This window comes from Protomyctophum bolini, assembly GCF_963924005.1.
Source record: "Protomyctophum bolini genome assembly, chromosome: 19".
Lineage (NCBI taxonomy): Eukaryota > Metazoa > Chordata > Actinopteri > Myctophiformes > Myctophidae > Protomyctophum > Protomyctophum bolini.
In genome coordinates this window covers 30,682,039-30,704,254 of record NC_137880.1, presented here as the reverse complement: position 1 = coordinate 30,704,254, position 22,216 = coordinate 30,682,039, and the positions used below count along the sequence as shown (strand labels likewise).

The window sequence follows — 22,216 nt, the reverse complement described above, 5'->3', positions numbered from 1 at the left end:
TGACTTTCCGCTGAGAAGGAACATATTTGTGTCTCTGAGGTATAGGGGCGATGACAGACTGTAATGTTGCTTGTCGGCCGTCAAATTACTCGGTGCAATGCAGGTACAGCATTCAGTGAGGAGCGCAGAGAGATGTAATCAGGAACACAAAAATTCAGGTAAGAAAAAATAAATACAAGTAGAATAGTCATAGAATATCCCAGCAGTATAAGTCAATGCATGTGTACACAGTTGCTTGCGTCCAATAGATAGCAGAGAGGAGATTATAGATGTCATTTGTTGACAGAGTCTGCAAACACTCCCAATGCTAATGAAAGCCACGCTCTGACATGTAATCTCCCAGTAGACATGACTATAGGAGCTGCATGTTCAAACCACCCCAGTCCTGAAAAGGCCCACAAAAATCACATCACATACTGTAGTACCACACCCTTGTCAGAGCAGAATGGAAGCCCCTCGCCTGAGGGGTGTGGGATACATTCTTTATCCCTCTGCCTGTGATGCAAGTTGACCTAATGCCTCTGGGTCAGGGCTACTGCAGGCAATTTATATCACCCAGAAACTAAATGACTTTGTACTCAAGAAAGATCAAACAAATATTTGCCTTTCTAATTGGGTCCCAGTATTCATTCCTTTGTTAACTGGAGAAAACCCAGAATTAAATAATTAGAATTAGCTTGTTTCCACATACAGTGTAACAAACTGTCAATATAGATAGATGCATGCCAGGATTGGTTTCAAAAGCAGCAACATAAGCTTTCTTTAAGATTTGTTCATTAACATATTTTAAATAGGTGGCTTTAACATTAGCCTATTTAAAAGAAGATGAGACATTGCGGTTATAATCTGTAAGAAAGTTGCAATAATAAAGATATGAAATTGAAAAAAATAACGTACACTACCATACACCAAAAGACATTGGCGAACCATAATATTTGACAAATTACTTCAAAGATCTATGAAAGAACAATGAAATTTACTTTCGGAACATTCATCTTTGTTTTTTTTTTAAAGACCCAATATCTACTTTCTCCTCATTAAGGGGGTATTAATAAATCTATCAATTCTAGAAAAAATGGGGACAATGACTTTTTCTTTTTTTGCTTTAGTAAATGTGACCGAGCATGCATCTACCTCAACATGGTTAAAGTGTCCCTATGGGACTGGCCCACAGCTCTCCCATTCCCACATCAGACAGACAAGCTAATTAGGACACCAGTCAAAAGTGTTTTTAAACAACGTAGAGAGTTTATTTCCATTCATCTGGCCTTCAATGGTACGTTTGACGCTGTCATGGGTTTTCAGTCTGGTACTGTGCAGGTGTCTGGAGCTGCTCCCAGAGTTCTGGAACAGACTCCAGGAGCACATAGTTTCACAACTCCTTAATACCTACGTAGCGGAGTGACGGTGTCCCCTCTGGGGGGCCTCTCCTGCTCCGAGCCGTAGAAAACCAGCTGTGCCACTGTTCCCGGGAGGGGGAAATAACATGGAGGGGAGGAATTGGAGGATATTATTCCAAACAGCCGCCTGGGACACCAGCTGACCCATTCCTGCCCCGGGGACAGGTTTGTAGTCAGGCAGGTAATTAATGAGGCCCCTGGAGTTCCAATAAAAAGCTCACCGAAATAGGAGGGTGGGTTATTGCACGTCGACAAGGCTAGACTCGACAGACGCCCCGGCTGGCTTTTGAGTTCATGTTACAAACACAATGAAAATCAAATAAAAAATATGTTTGGGGCACTTAATTGCACAGTGCAATTGATTTGTTTAAAATAAATGCTCCTCTGAGACTCGTCTACTTGGATGCCATAAAGAGGCAGGCCACTGTTCAGAAGGTTGCTCAAGGACACCACAGGATGATTCCATCCCTGCATGGTGCTGTAAGGGCCATAGCAGTACTTCACCATATGCCTAATTCATACAAGGGGCCACAAATGGCAGATCTGAAAGCTCACGTCAAGCTGTGAGCTTGTAGATTGGCAATTTTAGTCGTGCGACACTGGCGTGCAACAAAGTATAACGGGTCTTTCAGGCATTCAGTCAGTGGCACACGCTGGTTTACCTTCATTTATTGATGAGTACTGTCACGGTCAGTCATGGTACAATGGCGCTGCTCATTGCAATAATGCACCCCAAGGCCCAACTCATTTTTATTGCATGTGTGTTTACCATTTTAAAAGTTACTCTCCTCGAGAAGAGAGCTTCTTCAGCTTTTTTTTTTAACAATATATTTAATAAATATACAGAAACCATGGGCTCATGAGATTTCCTTATATAAAAGCGGAAAGAAAAGAATCCTATCATCTGATAACACGGTTACCAGCTGAGTATCTTTTGTTTTGTTGAAGTAAATCCACTCACTGGTCAAATTAAAAAGGAACAACAGACGACATTAAAGAGGGGAACTTGGAAAATGGAACTCGTACGGACGTGACACTTTGTAAAGTACCATGCAAAATGGAGGCGAGTACACCCGACTGCCATCCCTTTAACAAGAATTCACATTGAGCACCTTGCAAAACTATGCTGCACATCAGCAGATATCGTACCTACAGTATTTGGCAAAGAAACATTCATCAAGCATTATGGTAAAAACAGAAATATGGTGAAACCAACAGAGTGGTATGGTGGCTTTTCTGTTAGAAGTTGGCAGGTTCTGAGACACGTGTCAGAATAAGTGTAAGACCATAGCAGCTGGAGGGTGGGTGGGTGGGGGGTGGGGGGGTGTGTGCCTACAACACTGAAGACTTGATATTTTATTTGTAGGTTATTACTTTCTGGCCCCGCTACAAAACTGAACTACTCATAATTGTAACCTACAAAATACATTATTAATCAAACCTTAAGTCTTAAAACTGACAGGAAGCCTAACTGGAACATTAAATACAGATTTCTTTTAAAAAAAACACCGTTAAAGACTTTTGAAGATGCAGACAATTTAGACTTTGTGGCTTGGCCAGAAAGTGACAACCATATTTACAAGCATTTCATTAACATTACAATTGGGAATACTATAACTGGTCAATGACCAATATTATTCCAGTCAAGCATCAATATTGGTCATAATGCATTACATAATAGTGTAAAGCAAAAAAAGAAAAGACAATTTTTACTGACTTACTCCTTGACAGTGTAGCCCATAAAACAAAAGCGTCTGATAGTGTTTCTTCCATCGTGAGGTTTGAGACATTATGGGAACCTATTAAGTGACTTTCGATCCCTTAATATTAATATTAAAGTTATATTTGGGCCTACTTGTGGATATACTAATGTGCTGTTTCCTTGATTTGATGTCAGATCTCCCAAAGACAGAGCTTCTGGAACATGGTCATTCCACATAGATTTACAATTTTAAACAACATTGATAAAAAAAAGATATTGTTCAATAAAATACTTCTGACCGTCAGTGCTTCTCTCATGTTTCATATACAAGATTCGTACAAGATCGTAAATGTAAAATGGACCCCCCCCCCCCCCCCAAAAAACAACCCCCAAAACAAACAAAACTAAAAAAACTAAAAGAGTGCAATGGCGACCAGTTGCCTTTGACACTTTTGTTCTCCCAATGATAAAATGTTCTCGTCAATAAGTCGGCCCGGCCGGCTCCCATGCCCCGCCCCCATTGTGGCGGCGCTCATCCAGTAACCGACAGCAACCGTTATCAGCCAAGAGTCTGGCTTAGAAAGTCGCTACCAAGTAGTGTACAAGCACGCCTCTCTCTTCTCAGCAGGCATGTTAAGTGGTGAAAATGAGATCCATAGTGGTTGCTGATGGAACATGTCTGACGGACAAGAAACGGGGTGGAAAAGTAGGGTAGCATCCGCTGGCGCTACTGTCAGTTTTCACACCCAGGGTTTCCAGTTACACTCAGCCAACAGCTTCTAATATGTCCATCCCTTGGTCGACCCCAACCCCTCCCCCCCCCCACCCCACCCCCCCCCACCCAAACACACATTTAACTTGCCCGGCCCATTCGGTGCATTCATCTATCCGCCAGTCTGTCCACCCTTCTGTCCATCTAACAATCTGCCCACCGATATCAGCAGTATCAGTAGGAGCTCCTCTGTACAGCCTTTAATGAGCTCCGCCTCGTGACTCAGCACAGTATGCTGGGCTGCTGAGCCCGAGGCGGGACACTAGATGAACTTGAAGCACTTGGTCTTATCGTGGGGTAAACGAGTCTTAAAGAGCACAGAGTCCACGCGAAACTGCGTGTAGAGCAGCGGCATGTAGCCGTACACCTTGACAAAAAAGTTGATGCACTTGTGTCTCTCGTGGAAGTGCGAGTCGTCGTGTGAGAGGGCTTGGGGGCAGCCAGGACAGCGGAATGTCCATCGAGACGTGACCTGTGTCAGAAAGACTTATTTATTAATTTCCTAATAAGAATAAGAATAATAAGAACTGTAGCTAATGTATTAGCTTGCCTTTGTTGGTCAGATAAACAGATGAATAAAGATTTTTTGTCACCCCCTTTCCACCCCACCACACTAAGTCCAGTGTTTGAGGGGCCTGGAGTGGCATGACGTCACGTGGCAGCCAAGTCTATGGACTTTTAATGTTAGTCTTATTCATGCTCCCCACAAAACTCTGAAATCCCCCAAAAATCAACATGCCCCACCAAACATCAGCAGGCCTCCCTGACGTCATGTGTAGCCCAAGAACTATACATGACAAATAACATAAATGACCATTGAGTATAAGTTCCCCTCTCGTTAGGATAATATTAAAAAGGCTTATTCCTGGTAAGGAACTGCTGTCATACAGCGGACTCCATCAAACATCCTTAACTTCCCCGAAACCCCACCGAATATTAACAGCGTGCTACATCATACTTAACCCATTTAGGCCTGACGTCGAAATTTTAAAAATGTATATATATATATTTTTTAAACCTCATGTTTCTATATCAGTGTTTCTCAATATTTCATGTCAAGGACCCCAGAAACTATATGTATTTGGCCGCCGACCCACATTTGAAAATATGTAGTTCCAGGGACCTCCCCAGAAGCAAAGATTTGAGTTAAAAACATAACAGCGCCACATTTTCACGATTTTTCAAAAATATTGCAGACCTACAAGCTCGTAGCGCGCCATCTGCTATTTTTCAATAGCTAAAGCATAACATAATGCTAACACCAAAAGGGGTTCCCGCCCAAAATGGGTTAAACAGCGGACAGCAACTGCCTTTCTACCGCAGCTGCTTTCCTGGGCTTGAGTGGTATGATTATTTGTCTGGCCATAAATATGCACTACGGTAATGCACATCCCACCAATAGAAAACATAAGGAGAGAACGCAGGCATAGCGATTCCATCCTCTGTTTTGATTTATAATTTGTACAGAATATTGGACGTGTCAGTATGAGTAATGGTGAGGCTAAGTGGATAGAAATCTAATAAACACGAGAGCTCGGAGAGAGAGAGAGAGAGAGATACAACGCCTAGCGATGCAGTGAGCGAGGCCAGAATCACACACACTCCTTCTGGATGTTGTTGCCGACACTGACCTTGATGGGTGGTTTGCGGGTGATGTGCGACACCAGGAAGTTCATGGCGATGTCCTCGCAGTTGATGTACTCGTCCACCATGTCCCTGATGGCCTGCGGCATCACGTACGAGTACAGGTAGGCGTAGTACTGCAACATGCACAGGCCAGGAAGAGGGAGTGAATGTGAGTCACAATAATCACGGCGGGAAAGTGGTTGCAACACAAGAGATAGAAAGCCGGCCAGGCTTTATGTGGAATAAAAATGTCGTAGAAATTACACTTATGTGAAGCACCCGTGTCCGAGAAATTCTTTGTAACTCCATAACACCTGGTAATGTTTGTATAAAATGCACTAAACAAACCTTAGAAAGTCCAGACTTGGTTGCTACTCTAGGTTAGCGGCCCTCAAAAATATGATGAATGAGGCTTGGGCGATGGGCTCAATTTGTTTAAAACCATTAAAAAGCGGGAAAGCATTGGTGTCATTTTAGATTTTAGCGTTGGCTATTCAAAAATAGCATGCAGTTATACAAGCTCACAGCTAACTATGACTCTGATGAAGACTGCAAGGTCGAAACGTTAGTCGTTTGTATACTCAGCACCTAAATAAAAGGCTCTAAATGTCCGTGCTGCTCCAGTCTCCTCTCCTTATGCAACTCACAACTACTTTGTGCCACACTGCGAGCTCATACACCTGCTATTTTTGTGTTTTGTGAAAAATGAATTTTGAACTACGAAAATTGAATAATATAGCAGGCATTTGTAGAATCCACCTCAGAGTATTAATGGGTTAACCTCAAATGCTATGAGGTTGTCATGAGTCTGACCTTGTGGAAGAAGGCAGCACCCGTCAGCACCATGGAAAGCTCACAGGAGTAGTTGGAGTTGTATAACCAGGACTGGTGGTTGACATCCCAGGCGTGGAACCTTCCCGGGAAACCCACGATGCGATCTCTGGCCTCACGCCACACTCTGGGGAACACAAGAGACGGAGAGAAGCGCAGTCAGCAAACTCAGCACTAGTCCACATCGTTCACCGAGTGTGTGATTAATGATGGTTTTCCTATAGGCCATGGATACAGTAATTTGCTGTGACTGTAGGTGTAGCCACTTTTTATGGGTTGGTTGGTTGGTTGTTAATTTTTATTTGTCATTCACACTAGCGGTGCGAAGACCGATGAGAGCAAAATATACCAGTAGCTGCTAATGCATAGATATTTACACGTAGGCAGAGCTGCTCTGTGAAAGCTGCTGAACAAAATAAAAGGCAAGAGCCTCTCTTAAATCAGATGAGATGCTTGAAATTCCTACCCATGAAATAGACTCAAAAAGCACTCGCACACCTCGGGACCTCTTATCAGGCCGATCTGATACCCAACACTTAGATGGACACTGTATCATTTCCATTCTGCAGTGAGAGTGGAGATAGAGGAAACATTCCTGCATAATTTTGGGGGAGTTGGAGATAATTCATGACAAAATGACCCCGCTCACACAGAGCTGCATTCCACCTGCCTGGACTTGCTGGAACAGTGGCAAGTCTCCGACAGCTAAGAGACGAAGGGAGTGGGGGGTGCAACAGCCGACTTGATGGTGTAATGGCCTTTGTGTTCACAAGTTAAAAGACTTCTGGATTCTATTTTTAGACACTGTTTCTAATGGAAGAATAACAAGTCTTAACTCTTAACCTCTGTGTCCATTCTTGACGTCAATTCACAGTGAAGTACAGTAAACTTCCTGACCTACTGTATGTCTGAGAAACAAGACTCGGTCCTATTTTGTTCTTAAAATACTGTGTTGACTGCCTAGTGGAAACCGACAGGATGGTGCATCTCTTTTTTCCAATTTCAAACACCATTACTGGGACTGGCGCAACACTGGGGAATGTTTGCCTCTCAGGATCTATTTACAGAATTTGATTTATTACATTCCTCCATTTACCTTTCTTTACAGAGAGATCGGCTCTAAAGGCTAGTGGAGTTCCATACATCCTGTCACACCACACCCACTTCATGACATTTTTCTAGTGGAACAAATGGCTTTCCAGGGACAACCATCTCTGGGAGATGGATACTTCTAGCCTCTCTGAGATGTTACAATAATCACACTAATTAGCCTGGTTTACAGCAGCTTACAGCAAAATGGTGGGGGGGGGGGGTTCATGCGATCTTAACAGTTTGGCTGTGGGATAAAAACATCGCAATCCCCATTTGACTGCCTAGTTTTTCCACTAACCTTTGAAGAACTACCGTCCCGACATAATTGTTCCTTTTCATGAAAATCCGCCTTCAAATGGTGTAATCGCTTGTCGTAGTGTTGAAAAAGTGCTGATCAACAACAAAGAGCGGAGGAGGAACGCTCCCGTTGCCCGCCACCGCCGCCAAATTTCCTTTTCATGTCAGTGCGACTGAAATCTTTGCCTATCACCCCTCACACTATCACAATCAGGCTGTCCCCAGTCCCCACCACTGACCTGAAGCCTGCCTATCACCCCTCACACTATCAGCGGTCTGTCCCTGCACCACTGACCTGAAGCCTGCCTATCACCCCTCACACTATCAGCGGTCTGTCCCTGCACCACTGACCTGAAGCCTGCCTATCACCCCTCACACTATCAGTGGTCTGTCCCCACCACTGACCTGAAGCCTGCCTATCACCCCTCACACTATCAGCGGTCTGTCCCCACCACTGACCTGAAGCCTGCCTATCACCCCTCACACTATCAGCGGTCTGTCCCCACCACTGACCTGAAGCCTGCCTATCACCCCTCACACTATCAGTGGTCTGTCCCCACCACTGACCTGAATCCTGCCTATCACCCCTCACACTATCAGCGGTCTGTCCCTGCACCACTGACCTGAAGCCTGCCTATCACCCCTCACACTATCAGCGGTCTGTCCCTGCACCACTGACCTGAAGCCTGCCTATCACCCCTCACACTATCAGCGGTCTGTCCCCACCACTGACCTGCAGCCTGCCTATCACCCCTCACACTATCAGCGGTCTGTCCCCACCACTGACCTGAAGCCAAACATGATCTCATCGTGGCGGAGGTGAGCGTCATCATCGATGGACAGGATGGCCTCTGTCTCCACGGCGTCCCAGGGCAGGAAGCGGTTGTTCAGGCTGTTCTTCTCTGTGCGTACGACCTACGAGGGAGGTGATGGAACACGTGGTCTTGTCACTGGGTTTTCACCGGTGCAGAGCAGCTACTAACGTTGTTACTGTGCTTAGTTAATGACATGGTCTCACAGCATGACGTATACTATGCCTTTCTTGAAAGTAATGACATGGTTAAAGATAGACATTTCTGAGTCTTTGCAATTTTTTGACTGAAATGCTCACATCTTCACAAAAATGTACCTTTCAGCTGAAAATCGGACACAAAATATTAGCTTTTAGTGAAAATAGTAATACCATGTAAAATGGATAAAAGGAAAATCCCAGAGTCCTTCGCAGCAGTGGTACCATTACTGATGCCTATCAAATTGGAGATTAGTCCTGTTACAGGCCAGACGCTCAATTGCGCTATGTTGGAAGAAAAACTTACTTGATCACAAAGTGCAGTGAGAATGCTAAAGATAAACCACCACAGGTATAGTATGTAACTGTTAATTAACAATACACAAAAATGTCATTAATGATCTCAACCCCCAGATAATTAGTCACAACTAATTATCTCCACTGAAGTTTAGATTTCTTGGGCTACATTTTAAATCACAGCTTTACATTTTATTGGGCATTGTAGTTGTTCCAACTCTTTTTTTTTTAGCTTGCTTTAATTGGACATTGAAATGAAAGGTTCAAACAGAAAAGCGATTCAATCAGCTGAATGTAATACACCTACGCATTGCCTCTGAGATGGCAGCATAAAGCTGTTGCCCTATTTGCATTTGTCAGGGAGACAGAGCTAAAGAGAGCGCCAGAGCTTTAAAGATTATATTTCTTGCTGAAGAAGAACCCAGACACCAACATCAGCAAAACAAATTGCTACATATCTCTTGTAAATTAACAGGGGATGCTTGCTGATCTCCAGATACGGTTCTCATCTAATTGGTATACAACGGCAGCACTCACCACAATAGGCAGTCCGATGTCTGGCCACAACAGGTCTTCTGAGGGAGGCTTGGGGGAGTTCCAAACCACCACCACCTTGTTGAGGTACGGCAGCCCGTTGAGCCTCTCCAGGGAGTTCATCAGCACCTCCTCCCTCTCGTATGTCAGCATGACCACGGTGAACTGCTCCCGGGGCACGTTCCCTCCCAGAGCCGCCTGGAACTCCTTCCCCGAGCCTCCCGTGCCTCCACCGATGGGCCTGAAGCCCGTACCAGAGCCCAGGAACTTGGCCTCGGAGGGCAGGACCGGGTCTAGAGGGGTGTGGGGGAAAAGGTGGAAAGGGCCCGGTGCACGGTTCCACGCTCTGTAGGTGTCTGCGGCCGTGTATGTGAAATTGCGGAGGAAGCGAGGTGAGGCATACGGAGGCTCCGTCTCCACAGGACCCAGGTCCAGGTCACCGTTGTCAGCCAGGTTGGCGTCGGTTCCTGCCAACTTCCCGGCCTTGTGGGGAATCTCCTGCGCAGGCTCTTCTCTGATGGGAGCGGCTGGAACTTGGATGCTGGTTCTGATGCTGGCCAGTATTGTGCTGAGGACGTTCTCCGAGGTGGAGAAGTAAGTCTCCCACAGAAAGCGGCCTTGCCGTCTCATGGCCAACAGGTCATTGTCTGATAGGCTACGAAGCAGGAAGTGGAGCTCTGTGATACGAGGCTTGGGGACTAAAATAGCTGCCTCGCTCCAGCGTATGAGGTGATGGTACGGCAGTCTGGAGTGGTCCCCGAGCACGACCGGGAGGGCGCCCACTTCCAGGGCTTCGAACAGCCTCATCCCACATCCTGCTGAAGCCACCAGCTGTCCATCCCCCGGAGCGATCACCAAGGCAAACGTGGAAGCCTTGAGAACCTCCAACCTCTCCTCTCTCTCCCCGCACAGGGCCCACTCTGTGGCTAGACTGGCCCGGGGGTTCTTACAGGTGAACTCCACCAGCACCTGGTCCAGGTGGCTGTCCTGCACCGCCTTCAGGGTGCCGATGATGCGGTCGTCGTAGTCGGCTGGCGGGTCCCCTTCCATCTCCTCTTCAAACGACTGAGGTGGGGCTTCCTGCAGGCTGCTCCTCAGTGACTCCACTCTCTCCCCCTGGAAGGTGAACAGGTATTTCCTCTTAACGGGAACCTGTGGGGGCACCTCCAAGAAATTGGGCTCCGAGAGGGCATGGACCAGCGGGGACACAACCAGGTCAAAGCCCTCGCGGTACTGCTGCTCCAGGAAGGTCGACTGAGCCACCGCTGCACGTCCCGTGCTTACGTTGTACAGGAAGTTTTGTGTCATAGACTTTCTGGATAGGTGCACCAGCAGATGGTTGTGGCCATCAGACCTCCAGTAGGGAAGAGCCTTCAGCTGCTTCTCCAGGTCAGAAGGAGATGGGAGCGGGGTGGAGGGGAACTCCTGTAGCTCCCCAACCAGCACCATGTACAGACATGCAACGCTGGGGTTATCAGTTATATAAATGTTACTCTTTACTGCCGCTGTAAAGGCCTGCCTGACAAGCGGGTCAATGTGTTCCCCCCAGGGATAGGAGGCCGTGTCATAGACATACACTGGGAACCCAGAGGTCAGTGGGCAGCGGGCATAGTCAAAGCAGGAGCGAAGACGGCAGGAGCGGGCAGACTTGGGCGGGGGCAGCCCAGGGTCGTCCTTGTCTGGTAGCAGCCTGACGGGCAGCGAGAGCTTGGGCTGGTTTTGCGCCATCAGCTCCTTGTAGGAGTGCTCCGTCTGGCTGATGACGTTCTTTAGCTGCAGTAGGTCCTGCTTGGCGCTGTCGATGCTGCGCTTGCAGGCCTCGATGCGCAGGTTGAGCCGCGCGATCTCGCCGTTCAGCTCCTGCCTCTTGGCCTCCAGCTGCAACAGCTCCTCGCTTACCGACTCGCGGATGCGGCAAAGGTCCTGCACGTGCTTGGCCTCGCACAGCTCGCCGCCGGGGCGCGGGCCGAAGACGCGCTTGTCTCCGGGGCCGCCCGCCTCATCGATGGTGGTGAGGTAGTAGTGGGCGATGAGCGGAAAGAACACCAGGATGAAGAAGAGCATAAAGCTGAGCCAGGTGAGGCGCACGCGGCGCAGCACCCACGGCTGCCCGCCGGCCCCCACCCCGCCGCCGTTGCGCTGCATCTTCCACTCGCTCAATCTGCTCCCAACATTGTCATCCTACGGGGATCAGCAGGAGCCATGGCACGGCCTAATCGACAAGCTGAAGGGATGCTAAACAATGCCGTCTTGTCCTTGAGGAAAGGTCATCTAGGGATTTAAACTGTCTTCACACTGCTCTGGGACAATGCCGTCTTGTCCTTGAGGAAAGGTCATCTAGGGATTTAAACTGTCTTCACACTGCTCTGGGTGCTGCGTAGTTGTTTGGCCTCACCAGTGCTGCGACAGTGTGTCATCATAGTCTAAACAAGCCGGTATGGTCTCCAAAGCAAGGTCATACGCTGCTCCAGATCTATGTCTGAATAAGGGGAGCGGTGCCCCTCGAGGGCCGGTCCAGAGGGGGCATGGTGGGGTCACAGGTCAATCTCTTTCATCTGGGCTGGGGCCGTGCTCATGTTCTGAATATCGATGAAAGCTTCTCCCAGAGACTCCAAACGGCCCTTGGTCTTCTCCAGAGAGGAACCTGCCAAAAAAAGATTCACAGAAACCCATGAGTCAAAGTCACTTAAAAAAGAACTCCTGCTAAAACACTATGCCCGTGAAATTGAATCTAATAAATATTAGTCGAAGTGGATGTTTTATGTTGCTTGGATAAAGTTATTTCAGTAACTGAATAGGATAGATAGAGCAATTTGTCTGAACAGAAAAGCTGTATTTAAAAGGCTGCAGTGTGTGAGCGGTAGGCACTAGGCCTATATTAACATTGTTTACTTAATATTGTTACACTATTTTAACTATGCATAGAATGGTAAAGCCTGGTAGCATCAGCATCAATGGTGAAAATCTGAATAAAATGCATCAGCAAATAACTAAATCACATTTTGCATTTCTCTACACTAGCCTCCAAAGCATCAAGTCCAAAGCATCAAATCCACACCTGCTCAAACACAATCCTAGAGTAGGTAGGATGAAATATACAGTTTTGTAATATGCATCAGCAGGTATGCAAAAGGTTAAATAAACTATTGTTCATCAATCATCATCAGTCAAGTTACTCATGTTTTGCCTAGTAAACCAATGAGTTTCTGTTAAACACTAATAATAATAAAATTGAAGTTATTGGAACATGGGACTTTATCATACAATGGGCTTATCTTCATGTTAGGAATGTCAGAGAAACAAGCTCTTAAGAGTTTTATTTACCAATAAGCAGATATTAGATTTATAATTTATTTACAGCACAGAAGTTACACGATTGCATAAGTTGCAACTTAAACAATGGCACAATTTCCAAGGCAAGTCTTCACAACAGCAGCCAAAAGTTAAAACCATGGCTTGATACATTTCCTACCAGGGCAACCGGTCTCCTTTTTCACTCAAGTTATCATGAGGATGTCTCCAGACAGGCCGAGAGCCAAACATGCCTTATCAAATACACAACTAAACCATATCAGAGAGGCTTGATAAACCCAACAACATAGACGGGTTGAGCTACAATTTAACTTGGCAGCAGGAGAGCAGAGCTTACTTGATCAGCCAGAAATTCTGTGCTGGGGTTAAAGTATTATTAATTGGGCTACTGGTACTCTGCCTGTTTAGAACACTGGTGTGACATGCTGTCTGATACAACAAGCAGGGATGGGCAGAAATACATAAGAATGCAGTATGGCGTCATAAAATACAAAATACCCCCAAAACTACCATCATAAAAAAAGTAAAAATAAAAATAGAATACGGTACCTGCATTTTGTATTAGCAAAATATTGAAGTTATTACACTTCTCAGACATTGCCTGCAATGAATGACAAGATGACATGTAGCACTATATGCTCTAAACAAGATCACCTGAATATTAACTGAATTTGGGCCACTAAGATTACATTTTGAACTGTGCATTAATACAGTGAAACATAAAATCTATGTTGCAAAAACGAAGACTGTAATTGGCTGTGGGGCTCCTGCAGCCTGCAGGTGCAGCCAGTTGCATCCTCTGCACCCCCTGGATTTATGCCACTGATGCTGCATGTCACTCAGCTGGATGTCAAACTCTTGTCAGGCGAAGTGAAACCAACTGGGTATATTTTATAAGTCGCCCAGAATGTCCTTGGGGAACATGCATGATTTGCAACCTATCCCTAACCCTAACAAAAAGGTAATTTTTGTATAATTTTTAAAATATGACAATACTTTTCTCAGAAGTACTGTATATCGTTACAATTTAATTATGTATTTTCTTCAGGCATGTCAAAATAAAAATAGAAATACACGTTTCAAATAAGTGTCACAGAAATACTACCCAATCTATTCTCGATACTAGCATGAGAAAAACAGCCTGCAATATTTCACTGTTGGGTGCCAGGAAAAACAGGAATTCTCCCTGCTGATTCCATCTGAATAGTTATGCCAACATGCAGAGATTACCAGCAGCCTTGTGGCGATTTGGAGATTCAGTGTCCAAGGGATGAGTGGGCAGAGAATGCAGCTTTTTCCTGATCAGAGCATCTTGCAATATTGCTATTTGCTCATACACCTGCTTCCCCACTCAGAGCAGAGAGATAAGACACAGGAGCGAATAGGTGCAGCTCTGCCTCATAAATAAATGGTAAATAATGCATTTATATAGCGCCTTTATCCAAGGCGCTTTGCATAGATTGTGCATTACATTCAACCCATAACCCATTTGCACAGACGCACACACATTCATACACAGATGGTGGAGGAAACCATGGAAGGCACCGACCGGCTCATCGGGAGCAATTAGGGGTTCAGTGTTTTGCTCAAGGACACTAAAGGTCCCGACTCGGCTCGGCTAAAAACAAAGTGAAGCCTGAGCCTGACTTATGCTTCGACGTTCAGTATGACTAGGTCCCGAATAGGTCGTCTACATTGCATGAGCGTTGTTTAACCAGCAGCTAAAGCAGCTGGTAACAAACAAAAAAAACATCCTAAAAAGTAGCATTTCTTTTTTTTCTGCAATTCCGTAGCTCAACGCTGCAGAATATTTTCAGATTCTCTCCACTGTGTACTATATTAATAAAGTAAGAAATCCCCCCACCAAAAAATATATATGAAAAAGAATTAGGGTGACTTGTTTGGATAACTGAACCCCATTTTTGTCTGGCTTCTGCACTCTATCATCTCAGACTCAGCCTTGTCCAGTACAAAGTAGAAGACATGGTTCTGTGAATCGGTGCATACTACAATTTGTTTGGTCTCTGTAGAGTGTAGACATTCAAGAGAAAAACCTACATGGGTTGCACCCATAAGGCACAACCTAATGACCTTCTTCCAGACAAAGGAATTGTGCCATGGCAAGAGGCCATTGTGAAATGAGGTCTACTGTCTTAGTTAACTCTTAATATTGTATTCCTGTGCATTCCTCCTGTTATCCTCTGAAGGCCTCAGATGTTAATAAATACTTTCAGCAAAGCTTCGAGAAGTCCTGTTCTAGACTCTAGAGGCTGTGCTGTTCATTAAAGACAAGTTAAAGTGAAATTTAGTTTTTTCAACCTTTTAGAGCATATCAAGGGTCATAACTCTAAATATGTGAGAACTCCCATTGAAAACAATTCAAAGCATACACTTGACTTAGGACTGCTTCAGAGACAGCCTCGTCAACAATGATGCATAAAGACAACCTGCACGGGACAATTCCGTTATGAAACTGACATCACGGCCCAATCCCTGAAAGACCAGGTGTAACATTTACCGTTCACAGATTGGTAAACTATTCAGAGGGTGTTTTCCTTATGCTGCTGCCAGTGTGTACAAAATGTTTGGTCTTGATGATAATTGGTGCAATTGTACATTTTGGCATATGCGTGCTACTCGAGTTGGGTTTTCTTGTTCACCCGATTGTGAACCAGGGACCACATACCACCCTGACTTGAGAATCAACCTGGTGACCAATGTTGTCTGTTGTGTTGGATGGGGATATTTGTGACACATCACTTACTATGCGTCACATGTCTATTTCAACTACGTAATCAAATGATTCCCAAGCGCGGCACGTCTGCAGCTCAGCGCTCCTTGGCGGTGGCTCAAGAGATGGGTCAAATGTGGAGAACACATTTCACTGCGGTAAAGTGTTACAAATCGTACGACTTTGACTTTATAATGCATTAGAAATACACTAAGACGTATAATGCATTATAAACTGCTGTTATAGTTTGTTATAAGAACACATAGTACTTTTATAACACTGGTTCTCAACCGTGGCATAATTACACGTGGTCCATGGGGAAGTGTTTTCAAATGTCTTTGTTAAATGTATGCACCATCATGTCTAAATAATATTGCATTAATTATTGACTGTTAAGGGCTTGATATAATTTGTTTGCTGTAATATCACACACCGAAAACAGCTGATCTACAAGTTGACAACTTGACATCACATCACACTGCAATGCATTGTAAGCTTGTAGAACTAAGTATAATCATTAATGTTAACTATTTATAGACAAATCACACCCGCGTGAAGTGAGGGGCGCTCTTATCATTGTACAATGTACATCATCAAGACGAAAAATAGACACTAATGTCTATTTGCTCAGATTCTCCATTAATTTATTTAATGTTTGTGTAGGAGAGTTTGTTTGACAGACACCAACAGCTGTATATAGGAGGGGCTAGCGCCCCTCAAAAAAATAAAAGGTGGGGTGGGTGGCCCTTGAGGATTGTTTGAAATATGATAGTGGTCCAGATCTAAAAACAAAAATCTGTTCTCGCTTTATCCAACCTTCCATATTAAACTCACAATATACTGATTTTAAACTAATGTATGACAGACACAGACACATTAAATGGCAATGCTAACGATAACTCTAGGCAATGCTCTAAGACAATGCATTCAAGATGATTGAATGCATTGTCAGGGACAACATACAAATAAATACCATCAGTGGTCCACAGACCACTAGCGGAAAACCCCTGTACAGGAAAAGGCCATAGGGTCTCCAAAACCACCAAATGAACGCGCACATCAAACTCCATGGCCAAACTCCAATCGAGCTAGTTGGGGATCGCTGGATGGACCGAAGGGCCATCCTTGAGAGGCGGGGCCAACAAGATGAGTTGACCACAGTTATCTCTGGTTGAAGCAAGTTAATGTATTTACATTTCAGGAAAGGTGGCTTCCCTTTGTTTGTATGCCTCATCAAACTAGCATTAACAGGTGACCCTGTGACCAATAGCTCTCACTATGCACTGTGCCTACATGGTGTAGACAGACAGGGAGCCATCACAACAATCACAATTAATTGCTGCAGGCTTGTCAGCATCCCAAGGGTAATGGGAGACAGATGCTGGCACACGCCACCACTAGGTCTAATCTGGGACCATAAACACACACATTTAGAGTTCTGGCCCCTGGGAAGGAGAACAAAACAGACAATCTCTCTCTCTCTCTCGCACTACCCTGGTTGCAACCCTCTAATCTGCCGAGTGACCTCTTTTCACCAGACTCAATTGAATCTGGAGTGTTTGTACGTGACGTCGTGGGGCTCTGTTTTTCTCTGTCTGCCTGTCTGAGAGTGAGTTTGTGGGGAACATATCCAGTGTGCACAAGTAAGCAAGCATCGATCCACTAGACCCACTTCATGGGAGTCAATGATAATAATGCTATAATTGGCTACCAAACCGTTTCATGTTAAACAACTAAAAGGCTGGCATGGTATATCGGCTGTATCCATTTACAATGTATGCTTTGGTGAAAAGTAGCACAGGATGACAGAGTGGGTGGGATAACAAGTGCAGCGCACAGTCGCACACACAGACACAGACACACACACACACACACACACACACACACACACACACACACACACACTGAGATGCCCGTCCTTGCCTCGACCTCAAACTGCCTGCATCAACAATAAAATATGAAACTGCTGGGCAACACCGTGAGAGAACTTGAGCCCACCATTTCAGGGCATGGCTGCAAGATATGGACAGTATATAGTGTGCCATTATTTCAATTGCAATATGCATGGTGACATATTTCTAGTTTATGGTTATTTTGATTGTGTTAGAATATATTTTTTACTCATAATGGTCCACTGTTGCTTTTCTTAGTACTCTGGTCTTCCAGACTCATTGATCGTGAAGAAATACGTGTACATTACACTACCTCAGTCCTTATCGTCAACGGCCTTGAGAATAAACACAGTCGAGACCAAACAGGCAGAGCTCTAGGTACCAGAATGAGTGCAGGCACAGGCGGCTAGCAGGCAATTGTGCTCAGCCAGCAGTCCCAGTCAGTATTAAGACGCAGTCAGACTGTAGTACATGGTTCAGGAAACAGATGAATGGTTCTGTTTCTTTGTGGCAAGGACAGGTATGCATGAATGGACCTTCAAATACCAATGTAGCAGGCCAATCACATGAACAACAAAATGTACACCTAATAATGATTATCATTCGAGTAATGTATCCAAGACAGGATTGAACTGGCAGAGTATGCAAAGTGAAGAGATAACAAAATGAGTTAACCATGGTTTGATTTTAGGTTGATACTAGGCAATAATAGAGGGGAAACTCATTCTGATTGTTAAATTAAATTATGCGCCGCCGCTACTGACAAAATGTAACAGATTTTCAGCAGCATGGAAATATTAGCCTACTTACATTACTTAAGCGTCCATCAGACCTAAAGCTGAGTTACACAAATGTTTTATGTCAACAAATCAAAACTGTGATGTAATAATAGTTTTAGTTTAGCTTTTTGTTGGACCAGATGGGTAGTTCAGAGTTCATATTTATTTGTGGCATTAATGGCATATTGAACAAATGGGCTGGTGATGATTGACATGGTGATGATGAGTGATGATGAATGATGGAATTGATGAATATATCACAGTGTAGTTGTGGTGCTACCAGCACCTCTTCCCCTCCAGGAAGCATGGAAGTGTTGGATGTTCTTGTGTGCATGTAGACATTTTGGCCTGACAGGTGCTACAGGAAAGGAGTTAAATCAGTAGGGGTCATCTTTCATGGAGCACCATGCCCAGCAAACTACACCCTATTAAGGCCATTGATTACAATATCATTTGTTTGGGGTCAAAGTGGTTGACAGACCAACCTCGCCACCCCAAGACTAAAAATGGATTTACATTATAATGTTGTACTGCAATGTCAGTATGAATGTTACATTGTTTCTGCCCCGTTTCATCCAGAGGGCAAAATTCTGCAACATTTTCAAATGGGAAGGTCTTTGCTTGAGGTGGGTGTATACTAGCACAGCTGATGACCCAGATAAAGACATTTTTGAGCAAGCAGCACTAAGTCAGCCAGAACATCGGACTTATATGCGAACAAGGCAGCTTCAGTGGTCTCAGTTAATTTGATTTGGAGAAATTATACAACATGCCATACATGTTAAATTTGACCGCATTAGACAGGGTTTCAACGGTAATGCACAAATGCTGGGTTTCTGTGTCCAGGTGTCTGTCCAGGCCTAGATCAAAGAGCTTCAAAGATAAGTGTTGTTCCAGCATTTAGCACTGATACCAACAGGTCTGGGCGAGGGACCTTCAGGACCTCACTCAGTAGTATAGGTGCCGTGTTCAGAGCTCGGCCTCTGGCTAGCCAGACTGTCAAGACTGAGAGTTGCTGAATCAGCCCCAGCGTGGACAAGCCTCCTCTTTCCAGTTCCCACACTCTCCAAACAAAAAACGAAATACCACAGGGCAAGTGACAAGTGTCTCTATAGATGTTTGAACAGTCTGTCTCTCTCTCTGCACACTGGCAGAGGGATATTTAAGAGTCCTGAAAGTCTCTGAAAGCAGCAGACAACCCGAGGAGAGCGTTGACAACATATCCCGACAACTGCAATGACTTGTCTGGGATCAACTACACTCCAGGGCAACCGGCCCTGGACTGGAGGGGAGGGGGGGGGGCATATTTATTAGTGGAAGGCAGTGGATGCCAGATAACAGAACCTACTGCTTCAGAGTTCACAGTGAAGCAGCTTGCCGTTTTATCTACCAGCCCATGATGCATCAGACTGAGCTTTTGACAGAGAGAGAGATAGACAGCGGGATTTGAGGGCAGAGCGAGGGTGAGATCACACAGCTTGTATATTTTAATAGGCAAGGCTCTAGCGATGGAGCTGCTGGAGCAAGTGAAACATTCAGTAGGTGGCCCATTGACTTCCTTTCTTTTTTTGTATACCTGCACACCACGGCCGAACTTCAAGCAGGGGGTTGACAACCGTTGACTACATTTCTGGACTGATGCTTGCAAAACCGGTCTTCAATAGATATATCTTTCATGTAGGAGTACTAGTGTTGCACAATAATTAAAAAAAGATCGAGATCCAGAATCATGCAGCACTAGTTGGTTGAATTCATTTTAGTCACTCTTATGTTATAAATATTTTCACAGAAAAAAAATAGAATCGTCAAAATCAAGATTCACATTTGAGCAAGAATCGTGCAGCACTATGTAGGACTGCCCACTGGTAAAAAAGAATCTGACCTGTCTGAAGTAAGTGGTGCAACAGCGCCCCCTGTTGGTAACCTAAACAGATAGACAGAGCTGATCCTTGAAGTGGTTAATAGTGTTAAAATAGTGTTGTGACTGAGGACTGAGGACTTTCCTACACAAATTATACAGCATGAATAAGCTGGACCTGTGCATTTTGTAAAACAAAAATGAAACACATTGCCAATTTGCCACCCTTTTCTGTCACTGCAGTGCTAGCAATCCAAACAGTGAGAAAGAGAACGCTAAAGCCTGATCTTTATTTGCCTGCTTGTGCCGTGCACAGAAAATAGTTGCACCGTTTTGTGAGCTTGCTTGTAGAATAGATCGGCTATTTTCAATGTACCGGTACGTATAGCTCTCAGGTTAGTGCACTGTTCCAGTAGAGTGCTTGCTAATGCAGCAGCTGGAACAGTGGAGATGTTGGTGAGCAGCTAGCTGTACCTCAGCTGCAATTTCATCATTTTCATCATCACCGGTTCTGCCACCTGATGGCCCTCTGCTTCAGCATGGTCAAACTGTTGATTGATTATAATTTCATGGTTGACATAGAGGTAGGCTCTCGGTGTGGAGGTAGATGTGGGCAGCTGCAGGGGAGGGCGCAGTCAGAGGGCTGCAGGGGAGGGCGCAGTCAGAGGGCCATGTGAGGAGACCAGCTGTTTGTTCCCACCATGGTTCATGGCTCATATGCAGATTGCAGACTGCTCACTGAACCGCCCGGAGGGCCCCTCTCTCTCTCTCTCTCCCACTGCTCCAGTACAAAGACAAGCATTGCCATCAAAAAACCTAACCCATCGATGTCCCATTGAATTTCAATATTGTTTTGTTTTTTTAATGTATTCAAATTACAATGCATTACGTCATTATACCCATTTTGACCTGAGATCAGATTCTAAAAACGTCTTCTACATCCTGACAATTTTTTGAAAAATCTATGTTTCCATGTCAGTCGTTCTTCGATTTTTCAAAAATAGCAGACCTACAAGCTCGCAGCGCGCCACTCGGTGGTGCGCTATGAGCTTGTAGATCTGCTATTTTTCAATAGCTAAAGTATAACATAATGCTTAGTTAAAACACCAAAAGGGGTTCCCGCCCAGAATGTCTGTGACTGACTTAATTGTGGATTTCAGGACACGTAATGTACAAACCAGACTAGATGGCTGGGCGTAGAGTGAATCACTTTACTAAGAATATAACTCATTTACATATTCTGATATCTTTCCAGCAGGCTCCCGCATTGAGACTCAAAGCTGCACTAGAGTGTTGTTTCACTGGGTGCAACATGGGACATGCTAAAGGACCGTCCTCCTAATAACAATATATCAACCCTCTTTAGACAATTTAAAATCTCTCTACCTCATTTGGGATGACAACGTCAGCCGACAGCTGAAAAGTAGCGGAAAAACAGATCTCATAATAACGGGCGGCCCACCGCAGTATAAATCTATATCGTTTTCGTGCTGCCCTTCTAATGCTGTCATTTAAAGCAGATTGCTTTGCAACTGATGACAATGAGGCTTGTTATGATGGGCAGTCTTTGCATGATTATAGCCCAGCGCACAAGCAATTAGAGGGCTCCGCATGCCAACTACCTTCCACTCACCACAGAATCATTGGGTGTGCGTGTGGGGTGGGGGGGGGCAGGGGGAGGACAGAAGTGAAATAAGGATATATAGTTAGGTATGGTTGCAGATGGAAGCAAAACAAAAAAGAAAAATAAGTGCATGGATGCACTCTTAGGTCCAAACTGAAGCAATGCAACTCCTTGCAACAAAATAGTTTTAAAGGACATGTCACACCAATGCAACTGCATGGCGAATAATTGGTGCGGTTTGGGCCTTACTGACAGATGGGCCTACGGCGCCTTTCAAAACCCAAAGCTCCCCCAGTGTGATACAGCTCACCCAGGAGGATGTACTTGTAGGACTGGACAGGTGTGCAGTCGAAGGACACAAACCAAGGTGAAAATCTAGTCCAAAACGCTGGTAAACTGTGTAATTACTAATTAGCATGGTAATGAGGGCAGGTGTCAGGGGCGAATATCAAACTTTTAC

At 44.9% G+C, this 22,216-nt stretch overlaps 1 protein-coding gene across 1 annotated transcript; it reads right to left on the bottom strand.

The window, feature by feature from the left end:
* Nucleotides 1–3,956: 3,956 nt before the first annotated feature.
* Nucleotides 3,957–11,719, bottom strand: extl3 (exostosin-like glycosyltransferase 3). Its single transcript, XM_080791097.1, has 5 exons — nt 9,564–11,719; nt 8,508–8,635; nt 6,314–6,458; nt 5,506–5,634; nt 3,957–4,346 (listed from the first exon to the last, which is right to left on the bottom strand). Exons 1-5 carry the CDS (start codon nt 11,703–11,705, stop codon nt 4,137–4,139), a joined length of 2,754 nt encoding a protein of 917 aa, XP_080647223.1. The 5' UTR covers nt 11,706–11,719; the 3' UTR covers nt 3,957–4,136.
* Between the last annotated feature and the right edge of the window lie 10,497 nt (nt 11,720–22,216).